At 43.8% G+C, this 21,721-nt stretch overlaps 1 protein-coding gene across 1 annotated transcript in view; it reads right to left on the reverse strand.

Moving 5' to 3' along the window:
- The window catches only part of Sol1, a 489,750-nt gene that overhangs the window by 376,120 nt on the left and 91,909 nt on the right, over positions 1 to 21,721 (reverse strand). The window contains exon 3 of the mRNA XM_076902781.1: positions 2,443 to 2,623. Within this exon, the coding sequence (XP_076758896.1) occupies positions 2,443 to 2,623 (181 nt within the window). The remainder of the gene's footprint in view (positions 1 to 2,442; positions 2,624 to 21,721) is intronic.

Consider the following 21,721-nt stretch of genomic DNA (forward strand, 5'->3'; position numbering starts at 1 on the left):
AGCACAGTCGCAACTAAACGATTGAGAAGCTTCCTTTTGTAAGGGGATCGATATCGTCGACTCTCAGACGCTAAATTATACAGGGTGTTCCGCAATCGTTGATAAAAAAAATTGAGGGATGATTTTATGATCTGACGAGTTTGAAAATTCGTTAACATTAATTTTCATCAAATTACCCATTACAAATATAAATAAATACTTGTATCCTAAAACGAAATTACCATATTACCCAAGAAACACGTAAAATAATTGTTTCAAGAGTTACTGCGCGGTACAACTCATAATTATACCAGATAAATAAATTTTACTCCAATATTTAGAAGCACGAATTAGAATTTTTTAAATCCCCTCCGCCACGATTTAACATTTTCAAAGTTAGGAGACAATCGTTTAAAGAAATTTAAGTAAACCACGCAATGTGAAATTAAAGCTGCGGCTTAACCCAGTTATACAAAGCACCCTCGCAGTTACGCCTGCCCCGTTCCTCTTTCAGTTCCCGTGCATTACTCGCACCCTCGATGAACCGACGCTTCCCTCGGAACCGTTAAAGCCAAAGGAAAAATATTAAACGAAACGGTGAATAATACATCATTGGTTTCTAAACTTGCCAAGAAATCGCTCGCAAGAGGTGGAATTACATCGCGCCCGCCCCTTTCGCTCCATTCAGCTTTTTTAAGCCCCTTTCAACCGGCGATACTTGATAAACTGGAAAGCATAACTCATCGAGCACCGGCGTTAGTTTCGAAAGCGGATATCCCGGCCTATCTCTAACCGAATCTTCTATCTGTTTTAATAAGCGAAACTTCCGCTGTAAAATCCGGCAGACGCCGTGTCGCGAGGGTAATACCGCTTAATAGGGAGCTGGCTGAATCGACCACTCCCGGCAGTCCTCGTTGCAAACGTAACGTTAACTAATTCCTAATTGAAATAACTTGAACGGCAACCGCGTGCATGGAGCGAGATCACGCGCGCGATCACGTCGTTCGCGTGCGAAAATTGAACGGATTCCTCCCCCAAGGATATTTGTTAGAACCTCGAACAGAGTCCGCCAGATTTACGACGCGTCGCGACAGGGTGACACTGTGAACCTTCCAGTTTTGCGTGACGCAGCCAGCATAAATCTTTGGCTGACAATAAAACGTTAGCTGCGCGCGTGAAGGATTTCGCGAAGAATAGCGTCTGACGTTCGAAATGTAGGAGCGCGATTATTAGGGGTGGTTGGTACGGGTGTTTCAGTGATGAGCGCACAAATGAGTGGAAAGTGTACGTTGGTTTGTTCGTTGGGTTGTTTTCGAACGGGTTCATTTGTAAATTACTTCGAAACAGACGAGAGGGTTGAGAAGAGTCGGATTTTGAGGTTCGTGGGTTAATCGAGTCGAACTGCGCAGGCGCGGCGCGCAGGGGTTGAACGAAGAGATTCGAAGCGGTGGAGGAATCGATCGCCGCAGTTCAAGGGACGCGGAAAGTTTGAAAGTTTTGAAGAGTTCAAGTTGAATCGTCAGAGTTCATAGCACGCTTGGAATTAGTGAAGTTCGGAACAATTAGGGTTCGGCCATCACGGTTCGAAAGGTAGATAAAGTTCCAAGTTTGATGTTCCTGCGCGTTTCTAAGGGATCGTCCACTTTTGGGATTGTAAATTCGCGGGAGAATCGGACGTTTCGAGATCTTCACCGATTCTAGCTTTTGTTTAAACTCTGTTCTAATCTAAGCATGGATTATTCGAGTGGTACACGGTTTTCACTGATAACTTTTGAATTCTAAATGCGTCCCCTTTTTCGCAAGTAAGAAGTTGTCACGTGCAGACGTTACTGGAAGTACATAGCATAGGAACCACTGTTACGTCTAGATAATTTATTCAAAATTCTTTGCTCCACTCTTGCGTAACTTTCATCCGCACGAAAGGCATGTATAATTCAGGTTTCAGTCAACCATTCTTCCGACGATCTCTTCTTCCAAAACAGAATCGTAAGTCCAACTGTTTTGTCTATTCAAAGCAATTCATACTTGCGACAATAATATACTTAGAAAGAAATCTTCAGATAATTAATGTAAATGAATTAAATGGATAAATAATTAGCAACCTAATTATAGAAAGTATAATATATGCGAGTATCTGAAATTAATGATTAGATTAGGGCAGATGTATAAATTAATGCAATACAGAATTTAAATTAATCCTGTTATGACCTATCAATTATTCGTTATACTAATTGTTCTTTTATAACTTTTGATATTTAAAATTGGAAAAATTTATAGATATCATTCTGATAAAAGAATCTCTCTTTTTCAAATAATTTTCCACTGCAAAGGGAATGAAATGGCGTCCATTAAACTCGCGTCGCGTCTGTCTGGACACGCGTTGCATTAATCGCGGGAGGGTAGCCCCGGTAAAACGCGGCTCGTAACATTTCTAGGTGTACACTTTAAAGGATGGGTACTTACTCGGGTCGGGCGCGTCGGATATTGAAGTCATGAAACGTCAGCTTGACGATTTCGTCGGGCTGACCGATGAACGTGTAAAGCAGGCAATCGATATTCGACGGATATCGCTTGGGGTAAGAAGGGGATGTGAACGTGCCACCTTGAGGTCTGTCCGAGCTGCTGTAGGTGACGCAGGAGCAACCTATAACAGACGTTCCGTGTGTGATCATCGTGTTATGGTATTATCTTGAGTGCCCGCAACAACACGATGAAACGTTTCATATCCACCAGTCGTATCCGATATTAAAGCGGGCGAATTTACGACACGGGCGTACGGAAGACCATTCGTGAAATCACTTCATTTTGTATACTTTTATTGCGATCGATCGTTCTCCCCATCACCCTCTATTTTCCGTCCAGCCAATGAAATTACGAAAATTAATAGTAAACATGTAAAGGTAGATTAGATATGTAAATGATGCAATCCGCAACAGGCAGAATGAACAATTCATGGGCGCATAGACCACTCAACCCTCGACCTGGTCCTTCTGACCCTTACTTCATCTTGTTAGTCCTCTGGATATCAAGATGGACGGAATGCTCCTTCTCCTTGGGAGAACTACTTAGGATAATGAGATGTTCAGTGGTTCACTGGTCGTGCTGGCGCCCATTCTTGCTTTTTCATAGAAATTTCAAGTCTCTCCATAAATAATGTCGTTCCTCATGCCACGTCGAATGAATACCAACGCTCTGGAATTTTCACAGTGGCAGGAAAGTGCCACGTAACGTACTCGAGTGTGGTTAATTAATAAAACTGACAACGTACCATTGCGCAAGATAGAATACTTTCTTCTATTTAAAGGAATTAAAATTAAAAGGCTACCTTAACGGTTCATATTCATTCTGTCGAATTTAAATAATATTCTTGTTAAAAAGATTCTTTTCTACCGAAAGCAACGCAACGGGACACTTGAAAGTCTAACTCGAACTTCGCCACGCCTCATCTTACAACCGTTCGAAATCACGTTTTAATAAAGTCGAGGTAAAACCGCTCCACCCCCGAGCAAACTTTTCAACTGCGTCCCATGCAAGATTAATTCGCCGCGTGGAGGGCGCGTAAACCGTGGTACCGTTGTCAAAGAGTGCGAGTCATAACATCCAATAAAACGGAGATCACCGTGTTAAAACGAAATTTTAATATGCCGCGCATCCACGAGGCAACCGGTGCATTACGAACAAAACGACAACCAAGCCCCGCTGTAATGAAATCCACCATCTGACAGTGGCCGGGTCCGCGATCAGAAACTTTTCTTATTTCCAAAATGAACTCGTCACCTCTCGACTATCGATCTCGCTCCACTCACCCTCCACGCCCATATAACATCGACCTTGCGTCAATCTCGAAGAATCAAATTAAAGTTTGACTTCTCTGTGAAAGAACGCCACCGCAGGGACCCCCTAACTTTCCTACGAAACTTTCAGCAACAAAATCACTGATTGCTCGAATAGACGGTTCGCTGGTTAATGATCGATCACGAGGAACCACGGTGACTTCGTTCTTCCGTTCTCCTGCTTTTGTCCGTTTGAAAGATTCGTCAACGAGGAAGCATTCTAATTTTCTTTTTTAAGAAACTTGTGCCAAGACATCGAGAAATCTGCGAAGCATCGAATAATGACGATACGGAATTTTCGTAGCTTTGATTTTCCACAGTGAAAAATCTGCCGCAGTTATAAGGAAGCTGACGAAGAAAATTTCTTTTATAAAAGTTAGCAGCAGTTCAACCATCAGACTGCGGTAGACAATTTGCGAACTCCATTTTTCATGAAAATGCCAGTGCGTACGTGGCAAAAAATATTGAAGTTCATATGCGAGGTATAACGTGAGTCTGTTGCTACGCGAAATATTATATTGCTTCAAAAACAGTGCGGCTGCTATGAAAAACTCGAAACAAAGGTTGATCTATAATATTTGTGAAATCACGAATCGCGTATACATATATTAAATGTGTTGTACGAGTTTCTATGCTTTATTTCACTGTTAGCCGCACAGAAAAAAAGCAAAACTAAATGCAATTATTTCTTGAAATTACATCTTCAGTTTTCAGAAATTCGCGTCGGTATATTTTTACTCTAAAAATATTTTCCATACTTTCGTATCCCCTCATTAAATCACCGCATAATTTACAATAGTAGGAACACAATTTAATAGCTACAGGCAGACCCACTTGGATCGTAAAAACAAATTTTCTGCCTGTATATCTGCAGAAAGCAGTGCATACATTTTACTTTATTACTCCACGCGTTATCAGGTGATAAGAGTGCGCAATTTAAAGTATTATAATTTAACTTCATCCAGTGAAATGTACGTCATCCACGTAGTAACAATTACTCGCGTATTAACTTCAATTTCAGACTCATCGAGTTAATGCAAATTCAATTGTCTGTAAACTGGGTCCAAAGAGTGTTCCATGAAGAAAACTTCAAAAATATATTGTCAGACTTGTATCATAATTTCATTAAAAAAAAGTACCACAAAACAGTGTAAAAGACTCACGTTTATTCTCATAAGTAAGAAATACGTAAACTCTGGCACAAATACTCTGAAATAATTTAAAAATCATATCATTATTGAAATTATAACGCAACGAATTAAGAGGAGAACATATTTAACAACATTCGAAGTCGCAACCCACGAAACAACTGAAATAAACTGCAATGTTTTCATTAAAATAGCGCGTTTGATTTGATTTGTTGTTATAGATCTATAGGCCCATAAATCCACTTTCTCTAACAAAATTACAGTGACAGTACACGGGGCATCCATGAGTCGGATGATATAGCACTGTCGAGACAGCAAAGTTCAGAGCAATGCCGCAGGGTCCCAGAGTATCGCAGACGAGGTTACACGGATATCCTCCTTACCCCTGGACGCCCTACGTTTCATCTTTCCATCTCTGTAGAGTATTTACACGCGGAGATTTCTTTCATAATACATATGAAACGCCAAAAAATATCTATCCTGACAAATTTCAACGTTTCATACTTGTCCCTCAATATTTTTAGACAATTACTTCAAACGTTCAAACTGATTCTAAGACTGCAATTCGAAGAGCGTCAATCAATAGACAGTTGACACTTGTCTCGATACATGTCTCACTAAGACGAGTTCTCATAGAAAGATTCCCAATAAATAAGTATTTTATTTTTTTTATTATATGGAAAAGCTTGTACTTACCGAATAATAGCCAATAATAACATAACTTTTACATCTCCTAACCACGAAAATTAGCAGACATACCAGATTACAGTTTAGATGCACCGAATTCTAATTAAAAGTAACAATTAAATCGAACCGTTTAGTTGTGCACACACGCGACTGAACGTATCGAGACCTGATCGACGTATAAGCGAAAAAATAACCGCTGGGTAGCGTTTCAAATATTGTAGATATAGTTAATATCCGGTATTATGTGCCGTCCGGCGTTAAGGGAACTCCCCCTACGTTCTGCATAATAAATATCAACGCCTACGGACCCTTTCAAACAATATTATCTATTCACTACACTTTGCGTGAATCCTGCGCAATAATTCATAGATCCTCCAACCATTCAACCCCCTCGCATCATTAGCGTCATTCTCAATTCTTTCTCCTTTTCATTCTTCAAGAACCACCGCAATGTTCAAGTTCGTAATGCTCCTTCAATAATCGCACTTGAACCAAGGAACAAAATTCGACCGTAACAATTAAAGAAAACCGTTCGTATGTTTCGTACTACGCGAATTAGGGGTGGGTGATGGCTGAAAATCGCTCACCTCGCCAGTGGCTCGTTCCGCGACATTGCCACGGCCACCGCGATATTTCTTCCTCAACTTATCGGCTTTTATTGCAGTCCATATACGATCGTTATCGGATAGAGCAGACGAGGAAAAAAAAAGAAGGGACCACCGAGGGTTCACGGCGTTATCGACGGTACGCCGGCCAGGCCAGATGGAACCTCGGCCTGGAACGGTCCACGAAATGTGCGTCATTACTGAGGCTCGCCGATACGGGCGCAATAATTTATCCGCAACAATATCACCGACCTTCCTCACGATTAGTTCGTGTCGGCCGGCTGGGGAGCGCAGTTCCGTTGATTATTCCCGCGAACGTAATCCATTAGGAAGCACTCATTCGACGGAGCGCGACTAATCCGACCGGCTCGATTTATAAGGATGCCGTGCAGCCACGATCAATCGACTCGCGCGAAAAACAACGGATACTACGTACAGTGCCACCATGTTGATCGTGTCAACGATAATTCTCGCGTGGCTAAACGTTTTTCCGTCTTACGTACATACGCTGCGATCGAACGAATGTTCGAGAGTTATTTTTGCGTACCTTTCAGAGAAATAATTAAAATGATTGTGATGTTTTTTATGGAGTAGTTCCTCTAATGTGTAGAGGATGGAAATTATCATGATTGGATTTGATACAATTTAAGATAAATTACTTTGTCTAAAACGCACGATTAGTCCACATTACCATCTCTAATTAATCGCGCTTAGCGAGCGCGCAGCTGCAGAAGACCTTTAGTAAATTAGCAAAAATTCCACCCTTAATTTCCACCCCACTTCTTTCCTACTTTGTTTAATACCAGCTGCGCGCTCGTATCCTACCACTTCCTCTCTCTTTCTCTCTCTCTCTCTCTCTCATTCCTCACGTAATGCTGCAATTCTCCGTCCTTTTAAACGTCATCGTTCGTCGCTATTTTCTCATTTCCTGTATTTCTTTTTCCTCTCTCTCTTCTCTTCCCTCGCTATTTCCCGTGAACCTTCTCACCGCTGAAACCGTTTCAACAGAGCGCTGTTCAGATATTCGAAATACTAAAAACGATTTCTACAAAATAATAGTTTGATGGCTACTACAGTCGAATATAAACAAAGAGATAGGAGACAACAAACAGACGTTTCGTACTCCCAACTTTCTCTTTCTCTCTACAGCTTGCGTTCACGCATTGCACTACATTTCCGTTACCAAAATAAATGTTGTTGCAATCTATCACAACGCGTTCACAAAATAGCAAACAGAGACTACGAGAAATTTTCAGTAGCGTCAAAATTACTTTTCAAATCGTGTTACACGGTTGGGACGTGGCACAGCTAGCAGGTATATACCGTGGATGGTATGTAAAAGCGACTCGATGGCGCAGAAGCGAGTGTAGATTCTTGGTTGCTCCTTATTTCCTCGGGTAAGCTGCTGTAAAGTCTTTTGGGAAGATCATTGTTCGGTCACGTTCGCGCGCGCTGACTCGAACATCTTCTCGCCGTGTCCATTTGGAAACCAGGTGACACGTAGGGCTAATGGAGAAAAAGTGTACGCGCCCTTTTTTGAGGAAGCTCGTGCGAGAGAAACATGTTTTTTCATTGGCCCTTTTATGAAATACAGATTTTAACATGCGACGGCTGCGCTGTTCACTGTTCGCAACGTCACGTGAGTTATTCACAGGATGTTTTATCATTAATTTTTAAGGAGTTAGTTCGATGTCATTAAGAAGAATAGGAAATATCTTTTCCTCGTGTGTTTCACACAGATCTATAATTCAATATTTGGTTCGTATTAAACATTCATTGAATATTAAAGAAATGTTATAACAAGTGTCACACATAACGAAAGTAAACGAAACACAGTAAACGAAAACCTGACCCCTTCAACGCCATATTAAATCGCGATATTAATTCTCGCGAGATATCACCAAACTTCGAACTTGCCTTCTCCACCAAGTTCTCTCTTTATTTTCAAAGTTATTCACGCGAGACGCAGGCACAGCCGCGTTAAGATGCTCGCAGCTGGTGGCCACAGTTTGTATCTGTACAATCTCTTTCCTTTCTCAGCAAAAGCGATCTCCACCCACCCAACGTACGTTACATCTTCGTTCGAGACCCTCGCAAGTGATTCAGGGATCGTTGACACGATGGCGCCTGATCTCACTCGTTGATAGTTTCTTTTCTGATGCATTCACTGCGCGTTCTTTGATATTTAAATACTTTTAATATACGAAGGGGGATACGAAGTAGCCATTTTGCTTTTTAGCTCAAGGAACCTCAAAATACAGATGCTGTAGATAAGAAAAGAACATGAATGAATCAAAGAAAAACATCGTGCGAAATATGCTGTATAAACGCATCGTTGTGTTTCTTATTAAAGAACTTTCCAAAGGAAACGAGAATCTGCCAACAGGTTAGCCAACGAAATATATGTCGAACAAATGCAACTGGAGAAATTTCATGGAAACATGTATCAGCGAAACGGTTTCGTTTACATATTAATACCACGAATAGTAGCGCAATCAGAATTCACTTAGTCCTGCAATAAGCACATAATACAGCGTTGGACAGAGTTGGCTTTCGAAGTCAAACACCGTTCCTACCATTGTTCGCGGTTACCACGAGGCAAAGACACACTTTGTACGAATATCAGTTGACCTGATGTGGTCACTTCTTCAACCACGCGTCTTCCTTTGCGATGGAGGTACTCTAAGCGAAGAAAGGTTGAAGATGCAAATATGTGCATGAAGAGTTTTACGTTATTCAACATTGACACAATAGAGTGTACGTTCTTATGCAAGTGCGTCTACCATCATGGTTGATTCTGCGTACTCAACATAGATTTACGATATCATCTTTATTATAGTACTTCCATAGTTTTTCATTCGTTCTTTCTTAAGTCCTTGTATCTTGATTTAAGTTCCATAATTAATAGCAGTAACAGTTACATTATGAGTGATGTGTATGTTTTGTTGCAACTAGACCTTTCCCCAAGCCAAAATGTCCCATTCAAAAGCCAAAAGTGAACTCTTCCAATTAAGGAACAGGAACTCTCCTCCAAGGGGTAGTTTACCACTGTTAACGTGTCAGCTAAATTCCTACGTGCGCTGGTTTACATCAACCGCCCGAAAGAAACAAGCAGTACCATAAATCAGCCTTCTCGAATCCTAATAGCAGCGAAGAGGAGCCTTGGAAAGTAAGAATCATCCCCGATCGTAAAAGTGCTCGTTACAAGTTGAAGAAAAAACGCGAGAACTTTCCACAAGATCCAGTGCTCTCGAGTAGCAACCATCTTGCATAAACCATGGGATTGAACAGCTGCTACTGCGAAGGATATTACCGCAGCCGATCGGAACACTAGAAATCACTTAACGGCCGATCGTGGCGGCGAGTTGACTTTTGAACGGCGTCGTCTGTGGCGTCCCGCGAGTCGCTGGATCGCAGAGCGCCTCCGATCGCTATCGCGACTTCCGGCGAAGCTGCGTCGCGCGACCGCCGCTGGTAGTAAAAGTCAGCGCGATGGAGTGGCTTATCTGTTCCCTGGGCTGGTCCCGAGATCCCTCGCGCGATGCTGCGAAGCCAGACATCCGCTGAAAGCTCCGCGCCGCTCTTAGATCACGCGATTACCACGTGGACACAGAAAGGCTTCTGCTAAAAGCTGACGGATAAAGAGAAAGAGAAAGCGGCGAGGGTGGAAGTGGAAAGCTTGGGGATGCAGGAGCGAGGGCTCGCGAACCGTCGCGCGACTACGGGACAACGCTAGACATGGACGAGGAAGCTCGCGAAAGTCCTGGTTTCTGGCTGTTGTCTGGGTTTCGACTGGGCCCAGACGCAACGCCTCCGTTTCGACGTTGAATCTGGTTCAGGCAATGCCCCTTTTCGTGTCGCACCACGTGCGATTTTATGATAGTTTCATCTACTGACGAGCGTGTATACTACTATGCTTACTATATTGCTCTTCACTTTTAGCTGCGTTTATCTTATTGTATTGGCAGTCTTTTCAGTGACAGCTCGTCAGGATCTAATATACTGTTAATTATCGAAATGTGAACATCGTTAATAAAGAATTTCGCTTTCACGAAAGCGACGCGAGCCTAGCTGTTCGATACGTCGCGACGAGCAGCATTCCAGCGATACGGATGTGACGAATGAAATCAAGCCCCGAAAATCCGACGGAACCAGGCGCGTTTCCGGTGCACGTAACTCGATAGTGGCCAATCCGTATCGTGCAATTACAGTGAATGCAGTTTCGCTGTTGACTCGGGCACGGGATCCGCTATTATTTGCCGGCCGTGGAACCGGGGGAAATTAATTCGTTGTTAAATACTGCTTAGATCGTTATTGACTCTGTAATTGATCGATTACACCGGCCGAGCGTTACGGCCCGTCCCTGGCAAATGAAGTAGAGACGTATGGAAATAATTATCGCCGCGGGGGCGCGATATCTGCCCGAGCGTTATTTGCACGGCTCGGGCATATTTTCGTTAATCAATGACCATATCGACGCGACACGCGTTCAGCCTGTTTAATTGCGTAGTCGTGTAATTGCGCTGTAATGAGCGGAGTGTCGCGTTCATGGACGCGGAATGATAATGCACCACTGGCGAAACGAACGATATTTCACTAATTTTTTCGCAAATTTACTATGCGATATCTGTCAGCTTAATTCATCGTTACATCAGAAATCTGTCGATTTAACTCGTTGTTATATAAAAAAAAAAGGAATTTTTCGTAGGAATACTTTCGATATTATCGAGAAGAGCACGCGTAAAAGACAAGACAAGATGTCTGCCAGGTTCCACGATAGAATGTATTTCACGAGCGACTCCCACGCTGACAGCACCCCTCGCAGCATCTATTTCATTACGGCAGCGGGATGAAACATCAAATTTTCGACGGGGCACAACGACGGGGCACTGACGTAGACACGACGAGGAAGCGTGAGGCCAGCAAAAAGCTGAGGCACGTTCTCCAAGATATCGATCGAGACCAGCTGGCACGACTATTCCTTTGAGAACCGATGCCACGAAGTAGACGAGACTAAGTGGGCGCGAGATAAATTGAGAATAATACCTGCCCTATTACGTGCGCCTTCTTGCCACGTGCTGTTTTTACGAGATCGGCCACCCCCGCCAGCGAGCCTTCGACACCACCGTTTCCGTAACATCTGCTGGCGCCGATTATTCTCCAACATTTTTCAACGTGCTAGCCGCTCGAATTACACTGGGGAATTCACGGGACACCCCAGTCATTGAGCGCATTCACAATGACTTTTGGCTATTCTCGTTGGCGATCTTCCTGCGTATCTTCGAGTTTAATTGAAAGAATAAACGAAAGTAAATTACGCGTGGGTAGCAGCTTCGATTTTACTCGTGTGCAGCGATCTTCGAATGGTTATCCTCGCGTAATAAATATTTCTGAAAATTGAATGAATTTTTGAAGAAAATGGTAGTACATCTCGAATCGAAGGAACGTCGAGGACCAGGTTAAGCGAGGGGCGGCTCCAACCGCGCGCGATCACGATTAAGGGGACGCCATTGTTCGCGAAACAAACAACCAGCGTCCCGTTTCTCTTTTTGTGCTCTCTAGATTTAATACTCTCTTGTTCTCTTTTTTTTTTAAAGCTCCTTCTGCGTGTGCCGCCACTGTTGCCGAAATGGATAGAGCAAAAGCGAACCCGTGGCGGAAGTGTCTTGCGCAGTTGTACACTTTCCCGCGAAAACAATTGAACCGGCCAGGCGATATCATAAATTTCCCGCGGGATTTTTACGCGCAGTTTTTGGCCCCTTTGCCGCGTTCAGCCGGCCAGATCCTCCCGCGATGCTATTGTCCGTTTCCTTTGCCCTCACCCCCGGCCTCACGATTTATCGTTGGCCCACATTGCGACTCGAGGTGACGTTGAATTGTTCGCATACCTGACTGAATGCTGGAGTGGCTGCCACGGTGGAGTGTCCGCGAGAGAATGATCCACTTCAGACGAGAAACCGATTCTGCTCGGTGTAATTGCCTGTTTACGTCATTGAAGCGAATCGAAGTTATCGACTCGGACGAATTAATTTACTGGTTTGCCAACACTGTCGCTTATTCGCGTCTTTAGTGACTGCTTGTCAGTATATATTTTTATGTACGAAGATAGGATGCGAGCATCTTTACGTTCATTCGTTTTGATATTGAATTTATAAATTTTCGAAATTAATGCAACTCTCGTTTTCCAGTGGAATACTTTTGGCAAATAGTTCGTAGAATGAAGCGAATCAAAGCTAACACGCGATCTATATAGCTCCGCGAACCGTCAAAACAAACGGAAGAAATCGTTCCAATCTACTCGGCGTGTCTCAATACCAGCTGAATCGAACTAACTAGCGGAGCAATCGGAATTCGATCAGATGAAACGTGCTCCCCGTACTCAGCCGAAGGGAAAGTGATCCAAGCCAACGACCAGGGGACAAATGAGTAAAACAAGCACAAGCCGCGACGGTAATCCGCGGCCAGACCAAGAGAAAAGTTAATTAAAAGTAAACGCTCCGGAAGTCTTCGTGGTCGCCGCAGACAAACGACGCCGCGCCGGACGCTCTCAGGACTCGCTGCCTCCACCCACGAATTTTTCCTTCAGGCGAAACCGCACGGTTTGCTTTGATTGAATCGCGAAGAAAATTGCGAGCTGTAATTTTCACCGAAAAGTTCGTGAGATTTTTGTTTATCTCAGAAACTACGTATTTATCGTTTCGAAGTTGCCCTCAGGATAATCATTGTTGGATACGATACACTTAGCGTTTCGTCCAATCTTGAAAATGTGTGTGGAAAATACACTATCTCCTATCGCGTTCGATTCACTCAGCGATTTTCGTTTCATATCTTCCGATAGTTTGAAAACGTTGTCCTTTTATGATTTTCCCGCTCTTGGAAATAGAAAATAGTCGGGGAGCCATGTCAGCAAAGTGGAGTGAATCCAGTATCAACGCTGTGCTACTTTTCTCGCGGGAAATTCAGGGGCATGCAACAAAGCGTTTATCGGTGCATTGTTTAAATGCGTATTATGAAATTTAGAATAATCGTTCGACTGAACTGAAACATAAGTTACTCGATTGAACCTATGAAGCTGTCATTTTTGCAATATATTTCAGCCATAATTTCAATCACAATTCACTATCGTTACTATTATTTAATTGCATCTATCTTCCACAAACATTATCCTTCACAAGCCCAACACATTCTAAAAAATAATATTAAAAATATTCTGCAACAAATTCCCATTTTCTACAGCCAAGGAGTACGCGTTGGAAATATACTATTGCTTACTACTCGCTATAAACTTTAATTAATCTATCTTAACATTGTCGTTATTAGTACGTATTATCAGTTCGCTTAATCAAAAGAACATTGCAGTTCGCGTATGTCACAGTAAAATCGGTCGCATCGATCTTCCCTCGCGATCTCCCGCATGCTTCCAAGTAGTACAGACGTGGAAAGGCGGAGACAAGTTTGGAGAGGCCGATTCCTCCGCGAATTGATTCCAGTTCGCGGCACGAGCGTTCGTTTGATGGATTCGACGGTGTGCCGGGAGCATCAATCCAGGAGCAGGTGGTCGAGCCATCCCGCGAGCAGGCCAGCAGGAATTTATGCGCCACCCGCCTATTGCTCTACCCCCTATTGGCATGGATTTGCGCGCGAAGTTCAACGCTCGGAATATATTTTTCTTCGTTATTTCGCGGTGTTTATATTTCGAGCGGGCGCTGTGACGCTCGCCACCGGCATCGGGAAGGCATTTATTCATGAATCCGAAATTACACCGTACCGACGAGGCTTCCGGTTCACACGATCGGTCGCGCGGTGGCTCGCGGCGAAAGTTACACGACCGCGGACGCGGTCCCCTCGTATTTCCGTGCGTTTTTTTATATTTTATTTTTTTTTTCCGCCAACTCCCCGCCGCGATGCAAATGTTAAGTATATTTGAATTGCAAAGCGCGAAAAGTGCGTTTAAATAAATAAACCGGGGAGGGAAACAAAAATTGCTGGCCCCGCAAGGATCGAGGGGGATGACGATCGTCCGGCGGTTTGCCCGTGTTTATTTTTCCAGCCCTTCATTTCGCGGCTGTTATGTTATGAGCGGCAGTCAAAAGGATGTTCGGTGGAAATTTTATCAATTTGTCTGTTTGCACGCTCGCGGCGGGACGGGCAAACAAGTGACGCGTTTTAGGCGAATCTCCGGCGGTATTTTTCGACTTGTTTGCTCCTATTTCCGCGGGAAAATATGTGCAATCGGAACAGTTTTATTCTGTGCACAGATCTTTACGGGATTAGTATTAAAGAACCGCGACGCAACCTACTTTGCCTTTAAGTGTTTAAATTGTAACCAGAAATTTTTCAAGTACGCGTAAATAAGAACAGAATGCATTTAAGGAAGAGGAGGGCAGTTATATAAGAACTTGTAACACGTAATAACTACAAAAATTTTAAAATTTGTTGTCACTATCAAAATACGTTCTTGTTTCATTAAAATTTCTATTTGCCTTAATTAAAATTAAATGGTTATCTACGAGTACTGACGTTTCAGTGGTTCACGCTAGGAATATTCAGTTGCTTTTCTCAAAAACAAAACTTCAAACGCCGTTTCATCTCGATTTGTTCGTTGTTCAACTCGACAGAATAATCTCCTCTGTTTCAATCGACTCGCGACAAAGTAAACCGCGAGTTACACCGTCCAAAAGTCACGCGGCAAGCGATAGAGGAACGTTCAATTTACGAGCAGCAAAGTTCCATGAAGTTCGCGGGGCTATATCAAAATTCGAAGAGTTCATTCGTCACTCGGTATAATATCGATGTGGAATACATTCGCGGCGCCCGGCTGAGAGGATACGGTTCAGTGGTTTACGTTCCTCCGAGTCAGCCAACCGTGCCAGGGTTAAAGACAGATATTGACAACACCGATGGATAGTGTCCTCAATGGACCATCCAGATATTTCCTGCATTTTGTACAGTGGCTCGCTCGAGCGGAAAACTTCTCACGTAATATCGAAGGAAATACCACACGTTGCCGTCGAACGGGCAACAATGGACGGCCTGAAGGAGTCACGATTGCTTTCTGCAAAGTGTACGCGATTCCCAAGGAATTGGTGACCATTCAGGGCTCCACAGATACCCTTGATTACCGTTTTGTCGAGACCAGGATGGATTACAACCGTTTCATCGTCAATTTCCACCACGAACGTCTTTCCTGCTGTATACGTATCCAGGGATCAGTCATCTTTCATTTTTCATTTATCAATTATCTTTTTTTTGAGTTACGTTCACTTGATAGTTGATAATTAACAGATGCTATTCTAGAACTAGACTATCTATTGGAATTTATATATAAAATAGTACTATGTTAGTTACAGGAATTTTATTTGCAAAAATTTGTCAAAAATTCCATAATTGCGTGAGACAGACGATACGATCGCAATATTTTTTTTTATCCCTGTATATTATTTGTACCGTGATACTGTTAGACAACGAGAAGCTTTTAGTGTTCAATCGTGTGCAGCAAATTGAAAACCGTATCCTCGAGATCAATACCAACGAAGATTAAATCCACACGTACACGTTGTACAACTTTCCCGCTAATAAAACTTTCTTCACACATGGCGCTGCTGAACCTTGTAAGTCTTCAACTTCCCCTTAAATTTGAAGTAACACTGACGTCACAATGCTCGTTCGCGGGAAACTTCATTAGAGGAAGTGTACTAAGGATTAAGGGGTACGGAACTTCGAGAAGAGTTCAGTTACTCGATTTATCTGACACAACGTTCTAATAAATTGATTACCAAAAGTGTCCGATAAAACGCATTAACTCTGAATTCTCGTTAATACCTTAAAACAATATTTAAATACTGCTATCAGGTAATTTGCTTTTTTTTATCAATTACTTGTAACAAGAATCACTCTCAAATTGAAAAGGAAATACCTCTGCAGCACAGTTACTGAAAAACTCGGATCCACTTGGTCAATGTTTGATTGCATGTCAAAGCAACGCTCTGGTTCTTCGAAATATCATAGCTACAAAGGATTCGAGCGTACCCGCAGCGTTGGAGCTAGTAGCGACGTCAATAGTATCGATATCAGTTTACTCTTTAAATTTCACTCTGCCAGCAAAAACTATCAAAGGCATCGATTTTAACAAGAAAATCAGTACCCTCCGTACTCTACGAGACACAAAAATATCTATTCCATCCAGTCTCAAACCCATCGCTACTCAAATGTCTCCTCCAGCCAAATAAAGCCCATTCGAAACGTGTCAGACGGTACCCAACGTATCCAACAATTGTTCAAACCCATTTAACCCGATCCGGGTATACCCGCGATGCACTCGATCCCATCGCAACAAATAATTAACGAGCAACAACGCGTCCCTTCCCAATTTACACTCGAACAGAAGGAACGATTATTAATCACGAGCAGCCGAGAAAAGAATTCCGCCAGCTCCCGTGCTACCCGGGTAATTTATTTCCCCTGGCTACTTTTCGCGCCCGCTGGTATACGTAATTTAATCAATAAGCTCCGCGGGATCGCCGCGTTGTTTATTTCGTCCGCGTTCCGCGCTCGAACTGGCATAGGAATTTCAAATACTCCCGCGCAATCCCTCCGAGTGTCGTTCGAACGTAAGGTCAGTCGACGTAATCGCAAACGCGATACAAAAACGCACAGCTCCCTCGTAAAAGGTGGGCGAAGGAAAAACAAAAAAGCGTGCGAGGAAAAGGGACGAAACGGGGGATCCAGTGGGGCTCGTACACCGCGGGCCAACAATGGCAGACGCATCGGGACGCGAAGTGCATGCCTGCAGTGGCTGTTCCGGGCAGTCTCCACGCGCCGCAAAACCGAAATATGCGGATCGTACCGGCGCTGCATACACGGGCATTAGCGAAATCATAATTGAAATATTAATTTATGACGCGTAACGACCGCGCAGTAATTAACACGCTCTGTAACCCCGTGTCGACGGACGTGCAATGCATGCATTACTGCGACACGGCCGCATTACATAAATACTCGGCTTTAGTCTGCTCCCAGCCAGATCATAATGGGCAAAGTGTACAATTCGACTATTATCCGGCCGATACCCACCCGTTTACCGTGGAAAACCGGCGAGCACCGTCCACGCCGCCTGAAATTGCCCCACCCGGTGTGCATGAGGTGCTCCTCCACACGCGATGCATGCGTTTTCGTCGCGAACTGGTTATGGTTCATCGATTTTTTTTAGCTACTTGCGACAGTCGAGAGTTTTGCTGCCAATAGAAAGGTGTGACGATAAAGTTTCGTACGAGAAGATAATTTAGTGGAAGAATTTCATTCTTTAAATCGAACCAGAGCCACACAAGGCACACTGGTTTCGAAATAGTATAATACATTCTGCGACGAAATTGGTATCTCACAGTTGGAAATACAGGGATGCTGTTCGCTTATATTGGATAACCGTTGATCAACGGACCGTATAGACATCATTGCATAAATTCTACTACATTATCGCGTAACTTTCGAAACACCTGCAACGCGGTGGCAAACGCGTTTATCTCTACCCGCGAGTTTCTTTCCACCTTGCTAAAGTAACAAATTTCGTGTCCCTTTGAATATTTGAAATTCGTGGAGAGCAGCGACTGAGAGTGTGCCGCGAAATCCAATTTCCACGCCCCCTTCGACGCACCTTCGACGACTCCATCTCGGCTAAACCTGCACGATCGGAACAAACCGTGGCGAAACTGCAACACCAAGTATCCACGGGAGTGTACACGTGCGCCAAAGGGAGGTTCTCCGTCGCTAACGTTCAACGCCGGCCTGATTGCATCTCCCGACTGGGCATTGTTCGTCAACCGACGGAAATGATATTCCCGCCGTGGCGATATTTTGATTCCGATTTAAATGCAAACGAAATGGGAACGCGGCGGCCATTCCTGGATATTGCGAAGACGTTACCGCCGGGTGGTAGATGCGCCTTTTAAACTTCTCCAGCTGCTGGAGAAGGGGCAGAAAAAATAGGGGTTGAAAGGTTCGCACCGCGCAACTTCGCTGGGCTTAATGTAGTCGAAGATATCGGGACGGGGGAGGGTGGGTTTCGACGAGGTGATAGACTCGGGTATTATTCTTCATCCATTACTTCGACTCAGCGCCCGACGGCGTCACTGACTTTCCTTCTGGAAATCGGTGACGAATGGAATAATTTCATAAGACGAAGGGAACTGTCTCGTCCTCGGATATTAGTCTCGATATTTTAGCTTCCACGCCTTCGTCGGGCTCGATGTCGCTTGTCTCCGGCAATTTTTGCTCGACGATTCGTACGGTTCGATCGGCGAGGATCGTCAGGTGAATTGAGAAGGGTAAACGTCAAGATTGTACGAGTTCCATATGGAAACGTTCGGCGTTATCGAATTTAATTAAATCGATTTCAATTTGCAGCGGATCATCCGTGTCGTTTGTAATACGTTCTAAATGTTTTTTTTATTTTCTGGCGATTTATTTTTTAGCATCGACTTCATCGGAAATGTTGAAATATCGAGAGAATGAAGAAGCTGTAGATAAGGATAATCGTGTAAACGATGATGCGTTAATTAATTGTCTACAATATGCACATCCTGCAACACACTTGATTTCGATACACAATAAAATGCAAAAATAATTCGAGTACCAAACGGAGGAAAATTCAGATAAAAGTTGGTCCCAGAACATCACTTACACTGATCCACCCAATTCGAACAACTCGTCTCCGTTTAAAAATCCTGTTCATTTTTCAAAGCGACTTATGCGCCGGCAGGTTTACGATATTCCTATCCGTATTTGTTTTCTTCGCTGCGTTCGCGTCGAGTGAAAAAACTATTTTTCAAACTCCCAGCAGAGAAATCCGAACGTTCGACCAAACGAAGTTCCAAACCACATTTAACCCGTGTAACGTAATCGAACGGCTCGCATAATTCGCTGCGTTTAAAAGAAAAAGGCCAAGTGCCAAGAGGATTATAAATTTCCAGGGACTGGAAAAGGATTTACTCGGTCGCGCGGCACTCCAATAAACCCTCGGGTATATAAGAACGCGGGAACTTCAAAAGGATTCCCGATAGCAATATTGGTAGAGGTGTTGCGGACGTTCTTAAAGCATAAATCGCCTGGGCCACGTCAGGCAAGTGATATACTGCCGCGCTATCGCTGGCCTAACAATATTTTTCACCCGCGCCGGGAGGCGGCCGCTTGGTCAGCTGCTGGCCCAGGCTATGTATCAATTATACCGGTCTGCATCGTACGCGAATAAATAGAATCGCGTCCCGTGTATCGACGCCGGATAATAACGGCGAGTGTTCGCGGGGCGACGCGACTTCGTCGTCCTGGTTGCTCGCGAATAGACCGTACCTTTCGCGCGGAGAGGAGTCGATGGATTGGATGGGTCGCCAGATAAAACGACCTCGCCGGGGCCATCCCGTGGTAGATTGACCGATATGATGGATCGACTGCTCCGACTGTATTACGCGACGATCGTTCACGCGAGTCCTCGGTTGTGGATACCTTGGTGAACGATACGGAGCGTGGATTTCCATTAGCGCGGTTCGTTAGGGGACCGTGCGAGAGGGTGGTCGGTGTAGATCGTTCGAGGACTTCTGTCCTTGGTATTTGGAGGCGTTGAAAGCCTCTTGAAGACTTGGAAGTCGACGCGGATGGGAGAGTTGTACGTCTAAGAGTTTGGCTGAGCTAGTTGTCGTTTTCTTCCAGTGAATCGTACTGTGATGTGGTAATAGCAAATGAAGCGGTACACGAGTCACGTCACTCATGTCGTGACCATAGAAAAGGGAAAATCGTTGATTTCTCACTGTAAGCGAGGTGTCTCGCTAAGTGTATGACACGTGCGCGCAATCTGGATGATATTTTAAGACACGAACGAGTGCGATCGTAACTGTCCGTGTCGACGGGTGTCGCATTGTCCGGTTATTCGAGGGGATAGTCAGACAATGGAATTGTCTACGTGTACCATAATCTGGAATCTGTGAATCGCCGCTCGTCGCGCACCATTGTACCAGACGCGACACTTTTACCCGAAACGTATGCACTCTCGCGTGGCCCGTCTACAAATCGTGGCGAGAGCTGAAGCGAAAACGGTTATTGCGTAAATTTCTGGCCGAGCCCCGCGGTGGACGCCCACGCGAACGGAAACTGTGTTCCTGAATAACGCGAATTATGGCTCCCTGTTACAGGACACGGCGAGCGTTGCGCACACGGGTCTTTTGAGATTCGTACGTGGCTGATTTTCACGTGTTTCAGCGAGATTCGCGTGCCTCAGAACTTAAACGCCACGTTTTGCTTGAGAATGAAACGTGGCATGATACCTCGTCGTAAAGCGTTGAATGAATTCTATCAGAAAATTGAAAGTAAATGGGCTGTTCGTTTATAATAATAGTAAAACTTGATATTTTATTAAACTCCTTAAATGTTAGCAAAGCGTGCCTGACCAAGCATACAGCTCCTCCACTTACACTCTATTTGCTCTACGCTTACGTATTTAATTCAGCAGGTTATGGAAATTTAATCAATGCATTTTGAAACGAGAACCAAATAAGTGTTACCTTAAACCTCTCTGGTAATTTCGTTTAAAATTTCACACAGGAAATGAATGCACCCACGTTATTAAGGAACGTCTAAACAAAACTAGAGTGCGTGAAAAATGCTTGTAATACATGTACAAATTTAATTTCTTTAATAAAATTTTATGTACATATTGCGATCCACTCCATTTTCACGTAAATGATTTCCTGAACATTTAAAACGCCACGATAAACGTTTCATTCCCCTCTGTTTTATTCGCAGAGCGAGCAATTTCCCCATCAAAATAAGCAGCAAGAATGTCGAACGGCAGAAGAAACGTCTACCGAATTTCGACAAAGATCACAGCAATCTGTAATTACGCTCGACAATGACAAAACCCTTTGTCGCGTTAATTAAAGTGGGTATTAACAAAAAGAACCGCTGAAAACCTTTCATCTCCCGCTACGATTATTTGTTTACGCGTACAGTGTTGCGCGAAACGCCCCACCAATCGAATAAACGAGGCATCCTGTGTCCGACATAATAGGAATTAACCCGTCGGAAAATTGCGTGAAATTTTTCGTCCCTTCCGTCACGGAAACTGGATGCCCTCGAAAACTCGTTTCGCTATCGATTAAACGGCACGATGAACGGGCTGATAAGCATTGTGCCGCGACACTTGTGCTACGAATCGACTTTCCTGTCCATAAATGCACGCTAACCTGCGCGTATCGCATCGTTCGCGTTGTATCTCGATAATTTATTAAATTAATTGAGAACCTTTTTCACCCTTTTTCGCGAACGCAGTATTCGCGCACGGACACGGAAGTGGAGGCACGTGTCAGTAACTTCGCAAGCGCATTCGATCGCGTATCATAATTCTGATAAATATTGATTATTAATTGGTAAACGTCGCTTCTTCTTACGGCGTCGTATACATTGTTTAGATTAAAAGCAAACGATG

Source organism: Xylocopa sonorina, chromosome 10 (assembly GCF_050948175.1).
Source record: "Xylocopa sonorina isolate GNS202 chromosome 10, iyXylSono1_principal, whole genome shotgun sequence".
NCBI lineage: Eukaryota > Metazoa > Arthropoda > Insecta > Hymenoptera > Apidae > Xylocopa > Xylocopa sonorina.